The sequence below is a fragment of the Eretmochelys imbricata genome, chromosome 6, assembly GCF_965152235.1.
Source record: "Eretmochelys imbricata isolate rEreImb1 chromosome 6, rEreImb1.hap1, whole genome shotgun sequence".
NCBI classification, from domain to species: Eukaryota; Metazoa; Chordata; order Testudines; family Cheloniidae; genus Eretmochelys; species Eretmochelys imbricata.
In genome coordinates this window covers 35,978,346-35,997,796 of record NC_135577.1, presented here as the reverse complement: position 1 = coordinate 35,997,796, position 19,451 = coordinate 35,978,346, and the positions used below count along the sequence as shown (strand labels likewise).

At 41.8% G+C, this 19,451-nt stretch overlaps 1 protein-coding gene across 1 annotated transcript; it reads left to right on the top strand.

Annotated features, from left to right (window-relative positions):
* Positions 1–1,835: 1,835 nt before the first annotated feature.
* Positions 1,836–18,215, top strand: LYVE1 (lymphatic vessel endothelial hyaluronan receptor 1). The gene is made up of 6 exons (XM_077818409.1): positions 1,836–2,127; positions 8,211–8,373; positions 8,476–8,615; positions 14,725–15,006; positions 16,271–16,349; positions 17,062–18,215. The coding sequence occupies exons 1-6, from the start codon at positions 2,031–2,033 to the stop codon at positions 17,246–17,248; spliced, it is 948 nt and encodes a 315-aa protein (XP_077674535.1). The 5' UTR covers positions 1,836–2,030; the 3' UTR covers positions 17,249–18,215.
* The last annotated feature ends 1,236 nt before the right edge of the window (positions 18,216–19,451 follow it).

Here is a 19,451-nt window from a genome sequence, read left to right as displayed (position 1 = left end):
AACTCTCATAGACTTCAACAATTCTGGACAGAATTTGGCTATTCTAATTATTAGGGCTGTCAACGATTTTAAAAAGTAATAGCAAGTAATCATGAGATTAAAAAAAATAGTCATGATTAATTGCAGTTTTAATCGCACTGTTAATGATAGAATATCATTTATTTAAATATTTTGGATGTTTTCTACATTTTCAAATACATTGATTACAATTACAATACAGAATACAAAGTACACAGTGCTCACTTTACATTATTAGTTTTTATTACAAATATTTGCACTGTAAAAACAAAAGAAATAGTATTTTTCAGTTCACCTCATACAAGTTCTGTAGTGCAATCCCTTTATTGTGAATGTGCAATTTACAAATGTAGAATTTTTTGTTACATAACTGCACTCAAAAACAGAACAATGTAAAAAGTTAGAGCCTACAAGTCCACTCAGTCCAACTTCTTTTTCAACCAATCACTAAGAGAAACAAGTTTTGTTTACATTTACTGGAGATAATGCTGCCCGCTTCTTATTTATGTCAGCTGAAAATGAGACCAGCCGTTCACATGGCACTGTTGTAGCCAGCAGTGCAAGGTATTTACGTGCCAGATATACTAAACATTCATATGCCCCTTCATGCTACGGCCACCATTCCAGAGGACATGCTTCCAGGCTAATGACAGGTTCTGCTCGATAAAAATCCAAAGCAATGCAGGCCGACACACATTCATTTTCATCATCTGAGTCAGATGCCATCAACAGAAGGTTAATTTTTCTTTTTTTTTGGTGGTTCAGGTTCTGTAGTTTCTGCATCGGAGTGTTGCTCTTTTAAGACTTCTGACAGCATGCGCCACACCTCATCCCTCTCGGACTCTGGAAGGCATTTCAGATTCTTAAACCTTGGGTCGAGTGCTGTGGCTATCTTTAGAAATCTCACATCGGTACCTTCTTTGCAGTTTGTCTGCTGTGAAAGTGTTCTTTAAATGAACAACATGCTGGGTCATCCTTCGAGACTGCTATAACATGAAGTATATGGCAGAAGCCGAGGACATACAATTTTCCCCCAAGGAGTTCAGTCCCAAATTTAATTAACTCTTAAACAAGTGTCATCAGCATGGAAACATGTCCTCTGGAATGGTGGCCAAAACATGAAGGGGCATAAAAATGTTATGGTAATGCCAGGGATCTAGATTCAGCACAGGAAGGCCCTGCAAGAAGGCTTATGTCTGCTGTGACTCTCAAGTTCTCCAAGGTTTGGCAGCAGGACCCCTTCATTCCATGAGTCAGGTGGTTTATTCGGGATTTTCATTTGGGAGCCAAAAGTTTAATTCAGTAACACGTTCAACTTCCCCCACCAGCCTTGGTGAAACAATCCAGGGAAAATGCCCAGAGACATTTCTCTTATTCCCCGCCCAAGGTAGGCCATCCTCAAATCTATGCCTTGCTTAACTAAGCCTCAATCAACCTTTGCATTATTATACCCATTTTATACATTGGAAATGTTAGGCATGGAAAGGTTAAGTGACTTGCCCAAGAGTCACATATAAAGTCTATAGCACAGCTGGGACCGTAACCCAGGAATGCTGATTGCCAGTACTCTATACTAAAGGTTAGACATGTTGATTAACAAATGAATGCACTACATGAGTGATGAGCTGACACTCAGTTAAACAGGAACAGTTACAAAAGGAATAGCAAGAGAAAAATATTTTGCAAACTGTTTATAAGACTGACAGACTAACACTGCATTATCTCTCTTCCTCAGCTGTACGTTTTCTGAGTCAGCATTAGCTGAATTTTCCAGACAGGCAGCTGTGAAATGTTCTGGGGACGTCATGTATTTCCAGCTACTGCCCTTGACCAGTAGATGCCTTTTTAGCTGAGCAACAAATATTTGCTGATATTCTTTCAGTGAATCAGTACAGTGGCATCTAAGTAGCGATCAAGAAAGTCACCTCAAAGCCCACAACCGAGGGACTGGCAATACACCATTGTCTTTAACGTAGGAAACAACCCACCCTGCATTTTTTCATTTGTTACTGATGCTAATGATAATGGGAACTTATTCTGGAGTTACCCGGGTTTTGTTCTCAATCTGGATTATGAAATTCCTAGCTCAAGGCTCTTTCAATGTGAAAGGTATGTTTTCTTACAATTTTTCAGTGTGTGCAACTTTTTTCCCAATGTCCAAAAATATGTTCAAGATAGAAAACCAATTTACATCTTTCTCTTTCTTTTTTTCCAGAAAAGATATTTGCTAAATCAGTGTGTTTGCAAATAAAATATGCAGGTGTATAATTACATCTGTGAGTATGTATAACTCTGTAGGTGTATATATTTTAAAGTAACCTATCATTTGTAGGCATATGAAACCACAGATTTCTCAGAAATAAGTGCAAAAGAGAATATTTTCAGTAACATTCTTGCTTGTGAATATCTTTCACTGAATATTTATGTCCAATTATTTGATTCATTTTTAATAATGTTCAAATGTGTTTTTGATGATATTTTTAGTAATAAGTGAAAATCTGGCCAGATGTCAATGTTTTTGGAAGCTGCCACAGCAAAACCTTTTGAGCGGTTACCTAATCGCAGGATGTGCATGAAATGGGTCATTGGGTGCCTTAGAAAAATGTTATTTTAAGTGTAAACCGTTAGTTTTGATTTTGAAATATTGTAACAGTGAATATGAGTCTGCCACAAAGTTCTCAGGGACATAGGCAAGATTCTTGAAGTATAGCTTATAGGTAATGAAGTCTGCCTCTGGTTACTATTGGAAGGAAAAAATAACCCAAAAACTTGGGAGTTCCCACTTTTGAAAGACAGTGTATTTCAGGAATTAATAAAGGAGCATCTACCTTAAATAGCTCTCAATTGCAAAATGGTTGCATCATAATTCCATTAACATATAGTCATATAATTTTCTTATGAAACATTTTTGTTTAATTTTTATGTGGTTAATGCTTCTTCTAAGAAAGTACTTGGGGACTTGGTTTGCAAGCCATGAAAGCTGAAGTCTGCTCTTCAGCTAGCAAACAAGTACAACATAGTGAACAGGAGGCATATCCCCTCCACCAATATGACCTGATGCCCCGCCTTGGCAGGACTGCCATTAGAGGGGAGAGAGCAGTTCAAGGAGGAGGGGAGTAAATGCGCCAAGAAAACTGAGATTGCTGATTAGTTGTTGGTGGCTTGTGTAGTGCAGTGGTTCTCAAACTGTGGGTTGGGACCCCTAAATGGGTCGTAACCCCATTTTAATGGGGTCGCCAGGGCTGACTCAGACTTGCTGGGTCCCAGGGCTGAAGCCCGAGCCCCACAGTCAGGGGCCAAAGCCAAAGCCCGAGGGCTTCAGCCCTTGGCAGCGGACTCAGCTTTGGCCTCCATGGCTTCAGCTTTGGCCCCCCCCCATCCAGAGTGGTGGGGCCTGGGCTTTGGCCTCCCCACCCGGGGCAGTGGGACTCGAGTGGGCTCAGGCATCGGCCCCCCCTTCTGAGGTTGTGTAGTAATTTTGGTGTCAGCAGGGGGTTGCGGTGCAAAAAAGTCTGAGAACCCCTTGTGGAGTGGGAATGTGTGCCACAAATAAGTCAATCCCGGCTCCAGCGGGCTCAAAATTTAAAAGACAAAATGATGGAAGGAGAAGATGGGAATATCGTATACAAGCAAATGACTATACATACACATTTGTCAGCAAGCAACTCCCTTATCTTTGGACAGTGATTGGGGAAGACTGTTGGGAGACCGACAAACTGTGAGAAGGGAGAGTCAGCATTGTAATTTATTTCATAAGAAGCAATAGCTCCTGCTTCAGTTTCTTCTCCACAGCTTTGTGAATTACTGCCAATGCCACATTTTATGCTGCTGGTCATACTACACAGTGTCATGATGTTGATCAATCAATTACAGGCTTTTTCATACTGTCGATAGAGGAAGGACCCGTTTTCCACCAAAGGAAAACAGAATTGCTGGTTCAGAACACCAGCAGACGTTTTCACTTCCTGTGTGGCTCCAGCACACACACACAAAAACGCACATAGAAAATTTGTTAGTGGAATAAGAGTCCGACTGCCACCAACTCACATGGCAGCTGTCAGAAAGGCCTCTCTGGAGGAGCTGCAACGCAGAAGCTCCAAAGCCTAATTCTAAGGAAGATATGAAACACTGCTGTACTGCAGCATCAAATAAAAGAGAGGCACTCAACACGCTTAAACTTGTTATTTCCAAGAACGAGTGCAAGACTATTTCCCCTCACGATGTGTAAGTTGGAGGACAGCAGAATCAGTTATAAATGAGATATATCTTTAACAAGGGAAAGGAAAGTATAAGGGTACCATTTTCAAAAGTGCTTAAGTTCTATTTTCAAAATTGACTGTCAGTGAAATGTAGGCTTTTAAGTGCCTGTGTTACTTTTGAAAATGGGGTGTAGGCTTCTAAGTCACTTAGGATGCATTTTTCGAAAAGCACCAAAATCTTTTTTGATCAACACAACTCTTATCCCATAAGTCAGAGCTAGGGAAGATGGGAGAAAGCACTAGTGAATGTGCCATACAGAGAAAGCTACACTTGAGCTAAATGAACCTTGTTACGTAACTCACTGTATTAGTCATAGATACCACATACCTATCCTTTTAGGAGCACACCTTTAACAGCTAGTTAAAATTCTAGCTTGTGTAATTTCCAAAGGCCTTGAGGGCCAGCTGCAATCTTTCTGTCATGGGTCAAATGAAACTCAGACATCCTCTAATTCAGCCCCCATCTTCAAAATCAGCCTAAGATGACCTTCTCATTTATGTCCTCAGTAGCTATTATCATGCAGGTTGCTGCAGCACAGCAGGGATGAGCTTGTCAGTCTCTGTAAGTGAATTTAGTCACACTTTGCAAAGAGGAAATTTTCTTTCTACCTATGTAAACAACCAGATTTCGATGTCAAACTGATTTATTTTTCTTATCTACTGAAGGGTTCTATGCAACAAATTATGGCTGGGATTTTCAAAGGCACCTAAAGAAATTAGATGCCCAACTCCTGTTGAAATTCAATGAGATTTGGGTACCTCATAGTCTTAGCCTCCCTTGAAAATCCCAGCAGGCAAAGATCCTTCTCACCATAGCAGCCTAAGAATGTCTCTCGCTGCTGCCAGCAGACAGAGCAACCCACCCAGCACCTCATGGACAGGACATCGCAATACGAACTGAGGATCTGGGGAAAAACACAGAAATGTCAGCAGCAGCTTCCCAAAACAGCAAAGAGACTAGATCACATGAAAGCAGAAGTGTCTCCCTCACTTTACAACAGCTCAAGTCCTTCATTCTATTCTGCACCCACCAGCTTTGCCTTATTCTCAGATTTTTTTTCTCCTAATCAATCAATTCCACTGTTCTTCTAATGAAGTAGATTTCTCCTGCAAATGCACAACATATGATTCAAGATGAAGATATCCTTTTGCTGTTAGACCAGCCAAGTACAGAAGAGCTCAGAGGCTAGCTAAGAGCAGCTTGTGGAGCCAAAGGATAATACATTTCTTAAGGAATAATCTGCACAAATTCAGTGTGCTTCATCACAGGACTCAGCGAGACGATTTAGGAAGTCATGAAAAGTGTAGGATGATTGGGTGGTTGCTGTTTGCTTCTAATCTTTTTCTGATGTTGTAAAACTAGTTGTAGTTTACACTAAAGCTGATAACTGTCCAAGAAGGTGCTTTTTACTTCTCCATGTTGTTTCAAAAATGCTAATTTCAGGTACACATTGCATTTTATCTTCTTTTGTATTTTTCAGGTTAAAAAATTGCACTCTATCTGCAATTCACTCTGCTTTCTTTTCCTTCCTACCGACTGAGCCCTCATTTTCTGATACTGAATCTTCCTTCTTCCCATTCATCGGGTGAACATCTAGTTGACTGCTTTTCTCATATGAAAATATTTCTTTTGTTGAGTATATTATGCATCAGTCAGGCATTTTCAAGTATCCAGCCAACTTGTCAAGTGTGAGGAAGTTCCATTCAATCAGCAGCTCAACTCAGTCTGAAAAGCGGCATTGTATTTCTCAATGTCCTTGTGAGGATTAGAAAATTAAGGCTGGTCATTAATATGGCTGGTCATTAATAAACTTCCATCATCACTTTAAAAGGTCCACTTGGCCAAATTTTAATAGATGCTGAGGAAATCCATGGACTGGACTGGAGACAGAGGAGGGTAAGGGCAGGAGAGACTGCCTGAACATAGAAAGGGTGGGAAGGGATCATGTGTAAATAGTATGAAAGGAAGGAAAATGTGGAGCAGGCCCTGGAGACAGGAAAGGAGAGGATGGATTAGGTCTAAGAAGCAGAGAGGAGCGTGGGATCTGCATTGTTGCAGCTGGGACATGGAGAGGCCCAGCAGGAGATGGCTGGGTCTGACTGGGAGGGAAAAGGGGAGACGGAACAGTCTAGAATAGTGTGGGTTAGGTCTGGAGGCGCTGACTGAAGTAGAAGGAGTCGGACCAAATGGAGGATATATTGACCACCAAGAAGAAATGATAAGGTAAATTTATGTTCTCTTCGCAATCCGATCACTCTCATTGTCTGAGCTGAGCACTATGGTACCCAGGCACACCTTCCCCTCCGCCCAGTGGCACCACTCTCACCCCTGCTGAGCAGTGCGCTTGGCTGGCATCATGTTCCAAGGACTACAATATTTCTTAGTTCCTCTCTGCAAAGCACCACATCTAGCACAGACAGAGAGGAAAATATTCCCATGGATACCTCATTTTCCCATCGCCCCCCTCCCCCACCCCCAAGGCTGTATGGACAACCTGGTTATGGCATGATTTTTATGGCTAATCCATAAATGTATGCATGGCGGTGGCTAGTACAGTCCAAAGGGAATATCTGAGAAGCAGTTATTGTTTGTTTATTGTTTTTTTGTTGCCACTGTATATTCATTCTGTTTGGTCTCTACAATGTTCCTTGTTTGTTCTACAGTGTATTGTTCCTTGTTTATTTAGCTTGGCTGCTACTATACCTAAAAAAATGGAGCTTTTTGTTTCTTATGGCCCTGGTGGAATGTTACATGGAGATAAAGAGCCAAATCCTGCCCCCCTCCCTCTCTGTCCCCTTAAAGTTGCTTTGGGCTCTAAAGCCAGCACAGGAGAATCCCCATTTAGTGTAAGGCTGATCTAACCAGCCTTAGGTCACCCTTCCCAGTTCTTGATGTAGTGGGTGTGGCCAAAATGCCACTGTGCTCCAGCAATTGTTGTCTGCCCATTGGGGACTGTTGCAACATGGTGAAATTTGAAGCAGCTGGCTGGCCCCAGGAGGAGCACAAAAAGGTGGGGGTAAAGCCACCTTTGCCCATCCCCCTCAGCTGTACCAAGCACCGCCCCAGCACAACTGGGGCTCTAGCCCAACGTGTGTAAAAGACATAGGTGCTTGAACTAGGGGTGCGGGGGGTGCTGGCGCACCCCCTGGCTTGAAAGTGGTTTCCATTATATACAGGGTTTACAGTTTGATTCACTTGCTCTCAGCACCCCCACTATCCACATTGTTCCAGCACCTCTGGTAAAACATAATAAGTAACTTAATTTGGCCCATGCTTGAAGCTTGTTACCTTTGATATCATTTAAAAAAATGCATCTGAGTTCCCCAATGGCCTAAAAAGTTACAGCTCAGCAGGGAGGAGGTGACATAATTAAAAATTACAAAATCCCTCTAACATCTTTTCGTGGGTAAACTCCGCATGCTTCCAACCATGTTTGACATCCATGGCAGGCCTTGTAACCCTGTCACTGTGTGAAGCTCACTATGCTGAAGTCGGTCGTGTTTTATCGTAAGCACAAGTTTTATTATTTTAAGATATTATTAATTGGGTGGGAAAACTGGTTTCCAGCCCACCCATCGGGCTGTCATGCACATGTCACAAATGACATCCTCTTTAGCAAGATGACTGCCCCCATGCACAGGCTCAAAGTTGCCATCTATGATTAATTTTTTTAAATATACATTTTCATAGTCTAGCCACGGTGACGAGTCCTCCTCACTCTCTGAACTATTAGACTGTTGGGGTGAACAAAACCGATTATTTTCTTATAAAAGGCTACATTAGAGGAGTTACCTTCCACTGGAGAGTTAATGCCCTAATACCCATAAAACTTGAAAAAGTGAACAACAATATGCACCACTACACACACAGATACTTACTTAAAAGAATAAATTCTAAGGTAATAACTTTGAATATTTATGTTTAATTTACAGATCTCACCATTCAGGAGTGCAGGACCGCAGGCATAACCCTAATTTCTCATCCAAACAAACTGAATTTCTCAGAAGCAGAAAGTGCATGTAGACAGCTGGGGTTACAGCTGGCAAGCAAAACCCAGGTTGAGAAGGCCCGGAATCATGGCTTTGAAACATGCAGGTACGTGAAGTCTATAAGCTTTTAGCAGGTCCATTTCCTTACATACAACAATATGCTTGTGAATGCATCCAACATTAAAGGGTCTGATACTTTTTATTCTAGCTTTGGATGGGTGGCAGATAAATGGCTTGTCATTTCTCGGGTTATCCCAAATCCAAAATGTGGTCAGAACAAAACTGGAGTAGCAGATTGGAAAGTCCCTCTCCAACGCAAGTATCATGGTTTCTGCTTCAATTCTTCAGGTAAGTAGGCATGAGACCTAGAGTCGTTACATTTAGTTTTATTATTTCAAATCTTCATAGAAAAATTGTTGTTTGTGCTTTTTTCCTAATCTTAGATGGCGGATTGCATCTTTCCCCTCCAGGGGGAAAACAAAGAGCTATTGCTAAATGCAGGATGCTAGATGGACAGACGTTCCATTTAGTTCACCTAAATTAATAAAATTATGCTGTTATTAAAGCTCTTGAATAAGGCTGTCTTCATTATATTCAGTTATGTGGAGTCAGCTATGTGAAGCCCTTAGGTATGCTCAGTCATGCTTGTGCCAGTGAAAATGTTTCAAACGCACAGCTAGCTTACACTCCTTCAGTAACAGCAATGTTCTTTCGTGATATATATTATTTTACTGCAAAAATAAAAAATGGCCCAACAAACTAAATTAAATCTAAAAATACCTAAGTTAAAATACATTTGTTCTGGCTAAAGTCCATACAAGCTAGTAAACTCCAAAGCCATCTTTGTCACGTATTCCCAGAATCTCCATTTATACAGGCTTGTATTTTACTTCATACTGTCCTGTAACAAGGGGAGAAATTAGATCGTCACATTAGTGACTCCACCCAAGCTAAAGGAAAAGATGGGAGGGGAACTTATAAGTCTTCAAATATATTAAAGGCTGTTATAAAGAAAACAGTGATTGATTGCTCTACGTGTCTACTGAAGATAGGACAGAGGGCAGAAAGAAATTCTGGAGAGCCTAGAATGTAAACTGAAGAAGTTTGAACTTTTTTAGATCCAAGAAATAGTGGAATGTGGAAAAAACAGCAATAAAGGCAAGTGATTTTGATGGAAGCATTTTTAATGGCCTAGAATGAGGGAGATGAGAGAGTGGAGAGCAACTAGGAAATGGAGTAATATCTCGGTTGCTGTGGGGAGATGGAACGATGGATTATGGAGATGGGCAATGGGTGAATCCCGGTCTCAGGGAGGCTAGCCCCTGGCCCGGTCTGCTGCTTCTGCCCAAGGCCCCACCCCTCCTGCTGGAGCCCAAACACCCCCCGGCACAGCCGCCACCACCTTCCCCAGTCCTTGGACCCTCCCAGCCCTGGAGCGCCGGGCAGTTGGGTGGGGGACATGCCCCCCCTCCCCAGTATGCTGGGCGGGCGGCACAGCTCCCCTCTCCCAGCCTCAGAGCGCCGGGTGGGTGGGTAGATGGCACAGCCCCCCTTCCCCAGCCCTGAAGCACCGGGTGGTTGGGTGGCGCAGTCCCCGTCCCCCCCAAGTCCCAGAGCGCAGGCTGGCCCCCATTAGCCCCAGCCCCAGCCTGGCGGGGGGAAGAGCCCCCCGCAGCACAGCGCCAGGAAGCAGGAAGTGGCCTGGGGGCAGAGGGGCGGGACCATGCAAGGTTGTTTGGGGAGGCTTAGCCTTCCCCCGGCCTTCGATACCCGTGCCACCCACAATTTTGGAGTTGTTACAGTGAAAAAGACATCAGGATTAGCTAGAGCCTGAATCTTAGGAGAGAAAGAGGGAGTTGAGTTAAACATGGCCTAGGGATTGTTGGCTTAAGTAATAGAAAGAATGATAATATTGTCAACAGTAGTAGAGAAGGTAGGTAAAAGAGAAGGATAAGGAGGAAAGAGATAAGGTTTGTTCTGACTTGTTGAACATGAGATGGTGACAGTGCATCCAGCAAGAGAAATCAAATGAGATAGACATGTTGAGACTGGGCAAAAGAAGGGAGGGAGTTCAGGAGTAGAGTGAGAAATGTGGGTGCCATCACTGTAGAAGTGGTCATTGAGGTTATGGGAGAATATGAGTGTCACGGTTACAGGTCTCCTGCATCTCTGACCCCCTTCCTTGGGCTCTCTGAGTTCACGCTTCAAGTGTTAGGCCTGATGTCCTTACCTATCCTGAGGTGGAGTCCCACAATTCTTCCCTTCCTTGGTTTGGCCCCAGCAATTCTTCCCTTTGGGAGCTTGTGGCCAATAGTGAATATAGTGACTAGCTGACTATCTTAAAACAAAATAATGTTTAATCTTAACCATAGAAACACAGCAAAGCAAAAGAGAAAAAGGATTTTAACACAATAAACAGTCTATATGCCTAGCTCTCTTATGGAAGGCTTACCATCCCCCTGGAATCTTTGGAAAGCTAAATTGCTTCATACTCCCTCAGCTGGGCCGGTGTCCATGTCACCCTGTTCTTTAGGAACAGCCCTGAACAACTGGCTCCCCGTCTCCCAACAACTCACTTTTTAACCATTTCAAGTCCTTTGGATCTGTCCATTCCCAGCCTGGGCAAAACAGAGTGTAACCTTGGGCTGGAGCAAATAATGTAGCCTCTTTTAAACATAATACCTCGGCATTGTTTCTTAATGACATCCACCATGTTTACTGAGAGGTTACTTATCTAAAGACATTGTGCTCCCTTCCTGCTAGTGTCTTAACAGCCCTGCTATTACATTAAATCAATATATTAATGCAGTAGACATTCCACTAACCCAATACAGTAACTACCCCAGTAACCAGATCATATACAGTATTCATAAATTATTACAGACCAGCCCCACATCCTTCACAATGTGTAAAGAGAGAAGACCAGAGGACTATGTATGAAACTCAAGGGTTTCAGTGAAGGAAAGTGGCCAGACATGTGAAAGAGATGCTGTAAGAGTGGCTGGAAAGCAAGGGGAAAGCCAGGAGAGTAGCAAGTCATGGCAACGTAGGAAGAAGAGGCGATTACAATGGACTGAGAGATCATTCATGTCAGAGGGGCAGAAAGATTGAGGGTGAGGCCGTTAGAGAGAAGGCTATTAGACATAGCCAGAAGGAATTTGTTAATGACCTTCATGAGTAGCCGTGTTGGAGTGGGAGTGATGTGAGAAAAATCCAGGATGGAGGTACCCCTTGGACATATCCGTAGGAACAGCAGTGTCAGAAATGGATTAGCCATTTATACAGTCCAGTTAAAAAAGACATGATTGGGGTAAACTTGATCCTCCTCCACAGTTCAGAACTCTCATGTGTGGGTTTATGAACTATGTGGGAGGTTAGCTCAGATAGTGTCTTGTTTAAACAGCTATGCTTTTTTGACGTCACTGCTTTTGTATGTGCTGTATCATGTCTGTGTATGCTTGAACTGTTCTTTTACAATGTGGCTTTTTTTATCTGTGTAGTATTTTGGATTGTACTACACCTATGAATAATAAGATGAGCTGTGTAAAGACAAAGTGGCAATCTTAACCCGGAATTCCTTACTTTTGCAGGTTTAAATACAGAGAATTGTCACTATTTTACATTGTTGTTATATTATTTAATAGAGCAAATTAAGCCTGTTGAATGCTATTAGGAAGCGATTTTTATTTAATATAGGGACTGAAGAATCACCATTTATTTTAATGGCCAAACTGCCTCTTGCTAGAGCTCTTACAACAAAAGTATTTGGCAAGAGCTCATTTTGCTGCTTTTTGACCTTCCAGCTGCAGTGTGCAGAGTCACTTAAAGGCCATAGTGAAAAAAGAACAACTCTGTGTCATCTATCCTCTTACTTTGTGAATGAAAATGCGTCATCAGATGTCCCACCTGGGACTCATATTAAGAACTGTACATAAGTCATTTCCGCCCATTATTTCTATAACATATTCAGCTGGTTAACATGTAGATAACGTTATAGTTTTCAGATATGTAAGAGTACCAGCAAGAACCAATGACCAATTCCTCCTTAGTCACATTTTCACTCCAGCCTTACCCAGAATTCCAGTTTTCCATTTATAATTTTAAAGATGCAGGTTTTTTTACAGGCATCATTTATGCAATTTGTCTAAATTACTGGCTGTCCCTGCAGATCAGGTCCTTATATAACCCACATTAGGATATAGGGTTGCCAACCTTTTACTTGCACAAAACCAAACACCCTTGCCCCACCCCTACCACACCCCTTCTCCGAGGCCCCGCCACTGCTCCGAGGACCCGCCCCCATTCACTCCATCCCCCTCCCTCTGTCACTCACTCTCCCCACCCTCACTCACTCGCTCATTTTCACTGGGCCGGCTCAGGGAGTTGTGGTGCTGGCGTGGGTGAGAGCTCTGGGGTGGGGCCAGAAATTAGGAGTTCAGGGTGCAGGTGGGGGCTCCAGGCTGGGGAAGTGGGTTGGGATGTGGGAGAGGGTGAGAACTCCGGCTGAGGATGCAAGCTCTGGGGTGGTGCCAGGGATGAGGGATTTGGGGTGCAGGAGAGGGCTTTAGGCTGGGACAAAGGGGTTCGGAGTGAGTGAGGGGGCTCTGGGCTGGGGCTGGGGTGCAGCGTGTGTGAGGGCTCTGGATGGGGGCTACAGACTCTGGGATGGGGCTGGGGATGAGGGTTTTGGGGTGTAGGATGGTGCTCCAGGCTAGGACTGGGGGGTTCACAGGGCAGGAGGAGAATCGGGGCAGGGCTTGGGGTGCGGGGGGGGGGTTGAGGGGATGAGGGCTCCGGCTGTGGGTGCAAGCTCTGGTGTGGGGCTGGGGATGAGGGGTTCTGGGTGCAGGAGGGGGCTCTGAGCTGGGATTGAGGGGTTTGGAGGGTGGGAGGAGGATCAGGGATGTGGGAGGGGATTGGGGTGCAGGAGGGGGTGCAGGCTCCGGGTGGCACTTACTTCAAGCAGCTCCCAGAAGCAGCGGCATGTTCTGTCTCCAGTCCTATGCAGAAGTGCAGGCAGGTGGCTCTGCACACTGCCCAGTCCACAAGCACCGCCCCTACAGCTCCCATTGGCCGTGGTTCCCAGCCAATGGGAACTGCAGAACCAGCACGTGAGGTGGAGACAGCATGCGGAGCCTCCTGTCTGCCCCTATGCATAGGAGCTGGAGAGGGGACATGCCGCTGCTTCCAGCAGCTGCACGGAATCAGGGCAGGTAGGGAGCCTGCCTTAGCCCTGTTGTGCTGCCAACTGGACTTTTAGCAGCCTGGTCAGCAGTATTGACTGGAGGCACTGGGCTCCCTTTTTGACCAGGCGTTTTGGTCAAAAAACGGACACCTGGCAACCCTATTGGGACCATGTGCAAACTGCAGATTTCAAAGGTTTATAGCTTGGCCAAATTTGCATGGATTTTCTTTGGGACAGAAAAACACATTCCTGACACAAATATAACCCCACTGCCAAAATTCAAGTCCCTGATCCAAAGTATGTGGACACTAAAACCTCTCAAAGAAAAGGTTGCCTGAATGTTTTGACGTGAACAAAATAACATATTTTTCCCTAATCTTCTTCTTGGAAAGCCCTAAATTTCTTTGGCTGGAAAAAAAAATCAGTCTGAGGCAGACGTTAGGCATATAAAATTTCAGTCCAAATGGTTACAGTTTGGCAAAGTTATAAGCAGGTGAAATCGGGGGCTTATACTGGGAAGTGTTGGATAACCATAATAATAGGCAGGGCTCATAGCACCACTTGTAATGATGTAAATTAACCTCAGAATGCTGGGTAACCACATGACAATGTAACCTGTGTTCTTACTCAGTTCTTCCCTCCATTTTGTTTTGTTTCCTTGTCATGTGTCACACAGGAAATTATATTGTAAGCTCTTTCTGGCAAGGATCTTGTCTTTTGTATGCCATTGTAAAAGGAATTTTGTCACACTTGTGGGCTTTGGTCCCTGTTCAGAAAGGTACTTAAGCATGTGCCTAACTTTAAGGAGGTGAGTAATCTGGAATTACTCTTATACTTAAAATTAGACATGCTAAATCTAAGCCTCTCTGAATAAATACATAATAATAAACAGTATCAATAGTTGTATCCAGAGTTGTGTTGGTCCCAAGATATTAGAGAGACAAGACAATATATTTATGGGACCAACTTCTGTTGGTGAGAGAGAGGAGCTTTCAAGCTTACACAGAGACCTGAAGAAGAGCTCTGTGTAAGCTTTGAAAGCTCCTCTCTCTCACCAACAGAAATTGGTCCAATAAAAGCTATTATTCACCGACCTTGTCGCTCTAGTATCAATAGGTATGAGGAGTGGTTATCTGATTACCTCACTGCATACCCTCAGAAAAACTTCTGAAAATATCCACCATAGATCAATGTGTGGTTTGCCTTAGGTATGTGCAAAATTTTGCAATAGCGCCCAGTGTAACTCATTATACTTCCTTTCCCCCTTTACAGATATCTGGATTGATTCATGCATACCAGAAACAGATACAACCCTGTTACCTGCAACAGATCCAGAAATAAACTCATCTTCAACAGCTTCATCTCAGGGCATCACAGAGATGCCTACTGCTCCTGAGTCACCAAAACCCCGAATACGTCAGAAGACCTTTCGCATAAAATGCGTAACAGAAACCATTTTACCAACAGTACAGACTACTTGGGAAAGTGAAGAGGAGATGGCAGTGCCTAATGGAAACCGAGCTGCCTTTACAAATGATAGTGTTGTATTTGGAGGTAAAGGCTATATGTCTTTTTTATATGTACCCTAGTTATTAAATAGTGTTTTAGAGTGATGACATGTGCACAGCTGCAACCAAAATCAAGGATTGTTATGCATGAGTGTATGAGGGCAGAATAAGAATGTAAGGAATTGCAAAGCCAAAACTAGTAACACAAAGGAAACTCCTTTCTTTTGAAAATTAATTGGTATATTTGTGGAGGATTAAATATAACCTCACTTAGCTTTTTAATAGGAATCAGTGGAATTTTACCACATAAGTTCTGTTCCTACTTCTGAGGAAGTCAATGGGAATTTTGCCAACACACGCTACATGCTTGGTACAAGTGAAAAACCTAATTGGTTCTCTCACCTGCCAGGATAAAGCAATCAAAACACCCACACAAAACCTCATGTTAAACAAAAAAAGCAAAACTGTATCATTTTCTGACATGCCAATAATCACTATATCTTTCTGATCCTCAACTTTTACTGTACTACTTGGAAAATATGGTGTAGAATAATATATGCATCCATGCGACTGTGTAGATTACAATAGCTAACAGAGCAGTCTGGATATAAATCTTTGGCAAACCCTAGCCCTTCAGTTTTACAATAAATGTGTTTCCATGGGTAATGACTCTGAAATTTTCATCCAGTATTCATTATCTGCCTGGAAAGAACATCAGCTCACCTCTTGTCTCCTGTTTAATAATCCTGATGACAATCCTTAACTGAAGGGTTTTTAAAAAAGCTTTCCTTTGACTATCTATATTTTGAATGCAATCACATACAATTTACATAGGATGTTTTCCTAAAGAACAAGACAACATGCCATATACCTGAACAAAATCATTGTAGTGATGTATTTCTCTAAATTCCCCTGCTTTAATAGACAGTAAAGATTATTTTGAGATAATTCATATTCAACAGTGACAAAAATGATAGTCTAAATATCAAAACAGGCCTGAAGCTGTTCCCCTTGAACTCAATGGCAAAACTACCATTGACTTTAATGGAAGAAGCACTGGGTGTAAATGGTAAAGTAGTGTAACTTCCCCTTAGCTAGTGTGCAAAATGAGTGTAATTGACGCCACTGTTTAGGTCATTGTGAATTTGAACTAGAGATTTCCATGGGGGTTGGGCTCACTTACTCAAGGCTGCCTTTAGCAGAATCTGACCTTAGGCACATGAATTTTCAGAAAGGCTGATTTAAGAACTAAGAATATTTTTTAAAAATCAAGATAAACACTTCAATTATCGATATCCTTTTATCTTTAGGTGTACCCATTGCACTCCTTGTGCTGGCACTCATCTTCTTTATAGCATCGGCTGTTCTTGCAGTCTGCTATATCAGAAAGTAAGTTCTTTCTTTCATAATGTACTTACTCTTAGATTACGGCTGATGAATATTCATATTTGTATACAGTACAAATTTAATTAAAACATATGACAAAGAAGAGTGAAATGTGCATATCTGTAGCTCTGCAGATAAACTTTATTGTTGTTGTAGCTGATGGCTTGTCATAGGAAGGAGCTTAATCAATTAATCATGTGCCAGGTGTGTGATTTCTGCATGTCAGCTCATCTGTCTGCATTTAAGTATCTGCTGTAGTGTTAGTATGTTTTCCTTCTTGTACCTTTCTACCATCCCAGTCCTGATAGAAGAGTTCTTATTCTTGAATTATGGTTGTGTTCAGAAAGATTAACATTTACAAAGTGATGCAGACAGACATTCAAGCCAATGGATTGTTAAATCCAGTCTAAAAGCTGCATATGTCTGAAATTACATTCCATCTAGTTTCATCATTATGTATTGCTACTTCTGATATATGTTGTCTGATTTAAAAATATTTAAGAACTAAGTCTAAAAACCATGTGACCACTTAAGGGAGACCAATTCAGCATCCCCATGGCTTTAGTGGGAGTTCTGCTTGAATATGGCCTGCAGGATCAGTTGATAATTCTAGATACTTTGTATTTCATCTATTCAGTGATTATTCAGAGCTCATAATATGTACGCTACCTGGTAGTGTTTCTGTTCTAATTTGTTTTAATATTTCTATTTAAAGATACAAGAAAACCTTCCCATTTTCAAACAAGGAGCCCCAAAAAGAAAGGATTGAAGCCAAAGTCATCAAAGAAGCTAACTCAAGTGACAGTGCTCCTGAGAAGGAACCAAAGAATAATGGGAAAAAGGCAGAAGAGCCTCAAACCAAGCCTGAGGCCAGAGTAAAATGTGTGGAAGCAGAAGTTTGAAAGGATAAATATAACAGCAAGTTTGACAGATTTAAAATGAAGAATTCAGAATTAGCAAAACATTTATAAATTGTTTCAGTTTCCCCATCTTAAAAAGGGGATAATCATACCTACCTCTCTTTGTAAAGTGCTTTGACATCTACTGACAGAAAAAGCACTACATAAGAGCTAGGGTATTATATTACTGTAAATACTGGCAAGGTGAATGCATATTCCTTAGTTCAAATGTTTGTACAATCAGCATTCTATGACTATTAATTACACTTCCTCTTTGGTATAAAATGTTCTTTTGCAGAAACATGGTATCTTATTCATATTAATATTAAAAAAAAAAAAAAACAATCATCTCACAACTCAACATTTTCCATCTTAACAAGAAGTAACTAAGTCTAAGAATGCCTTGTTGATTGAGATACAGTGTATAATTGTTTGCATAAAATTCAGATCAACACATCTAAAATAAAATTTATGTTTCTTTCTATCCTGGAGGTTGTCTGCTAATGTAATAGCATCCACAATTAATACCTGATCGTGCAACCCTTACTCGTTCAGACAATTCGTATTCAGGCAAGTAGTCCCACTGAGTTCAAAAGGACTGCTGGCATGAGTGGGGATTACTCAGGTAAGGGTTGCAGGATCAGCCCCTTAGCCTGTAAGTTCCCAAACAAGGGTACTTTTAGATTTACTATAAAGATAAGTGAGATATTTATACTGAGTATAATGTAATCAACAATGAAGTATTTTCTTGGGTATATCACTGTATCATAATTTACAATTTTATTTATTAAACTCAAGACTGCATCATTCTTCTTCAGATAACTGACAGAAAAAACACCTTTAAAACTGTATCACAATCTGTATCATAAAGGTCTCTAATGTCTATTTCATGTGTTTTCAAAAGAAAAGGATACCCAGTGTCATGGGAAGTTTACAGCATTTAATAAGAAAATAAAGTACAGTAGATATATATATTTGTTACATCTGTTTTATTTATTAGTCTCATGAAAACTACCTCCCAGGAAAATCCAAATAGTACACATTGCTTCAATATTATACTTTGAAAAGAGACAGAAACACATGGCTGGTGTTATGTTAATTTCATAATAGTTGCATAATCTAAACATGAATTTGCAGTCTCAATACCAAATGTACTACATATCTCTATTAACAAAGATTTTGGATAACATTTGCTGTTAAAAATGCCCTTCAGTAGGCAGATTAGTTTGAAAGACATATTGCAAAATATCTTCTGCTATGGCAGCCATTTTAGCACAGAGTTGCTCTAACCAGTACCCAAATAAGCGTCTCGTTGTCTGAAAGGAAATAACACGAGTCCTCCTGGTATTCCAGGTTGTTAGCAGAATGAAAGATAGGTTATGAAATTAACTTTTAAAAGAGAGCAGCATTTAAAATATGAGCTAATGTAACCCACTAGTGAGTGTCAAGTGTCTCCCTTTGTGCCCGAGCCAAAAAAGATGAGTCTGTTACAGCTTTAGAGCATGCTTTCAGCTTTTGATGTTCCCCAGTTCAATCCCCAGTGGGTTGGCCAAGATGGAAACTGTTAAAATAAAAGACGTGAGAACACCTCTCTTTGAAAGCCACAGGATATGATTGACTTAGTTCGGTAAGGGAGTGGTAATGCCTAAAAACACTGCTGCCATTCAGGATATCCTCTTCATTTCTGAAGGATTTAATTTGTGTTCATCACAGGGGGCTTTATCCTGTGAGGCGCTGAGCGAGCACAACCGCCATTGGGGAGTCAAAGTCACTTAGGAAGTTCAGGCCCATGTCATGTGAGACTCTGGGCAGGCTCACCATCTTCCTGAGCTCACTTACTTTGTAGCTAAATGTGCTTAGATAAGCATCTAGACAGTTATATAAGCTTTTAAAGCAATACTATCATTATTCACTCATAGGTGAAATCTGCCCACGTACAGGTGCCAGCACAAGGGCTATGCACCACTTAAATTCCACTTAAGCCATTCAAGTTTAACTGGCACATAGGTTTTATCCTGGCTCTTGGCCCAAGCATGAATTTCACCCACGTTTGTAATTACATTTATTCCTGATTCCAACGTGGGTGGTGACTTATTCCATGATTTTAAGGGGAACGAGTTCTCTGTGAAAAAGAACCAAATTCTGTGGCAGGTACTCTTTATTTTGCAGCAGGGAACAGTCAAGTCTGAGTGTGCTAATTAGGTTG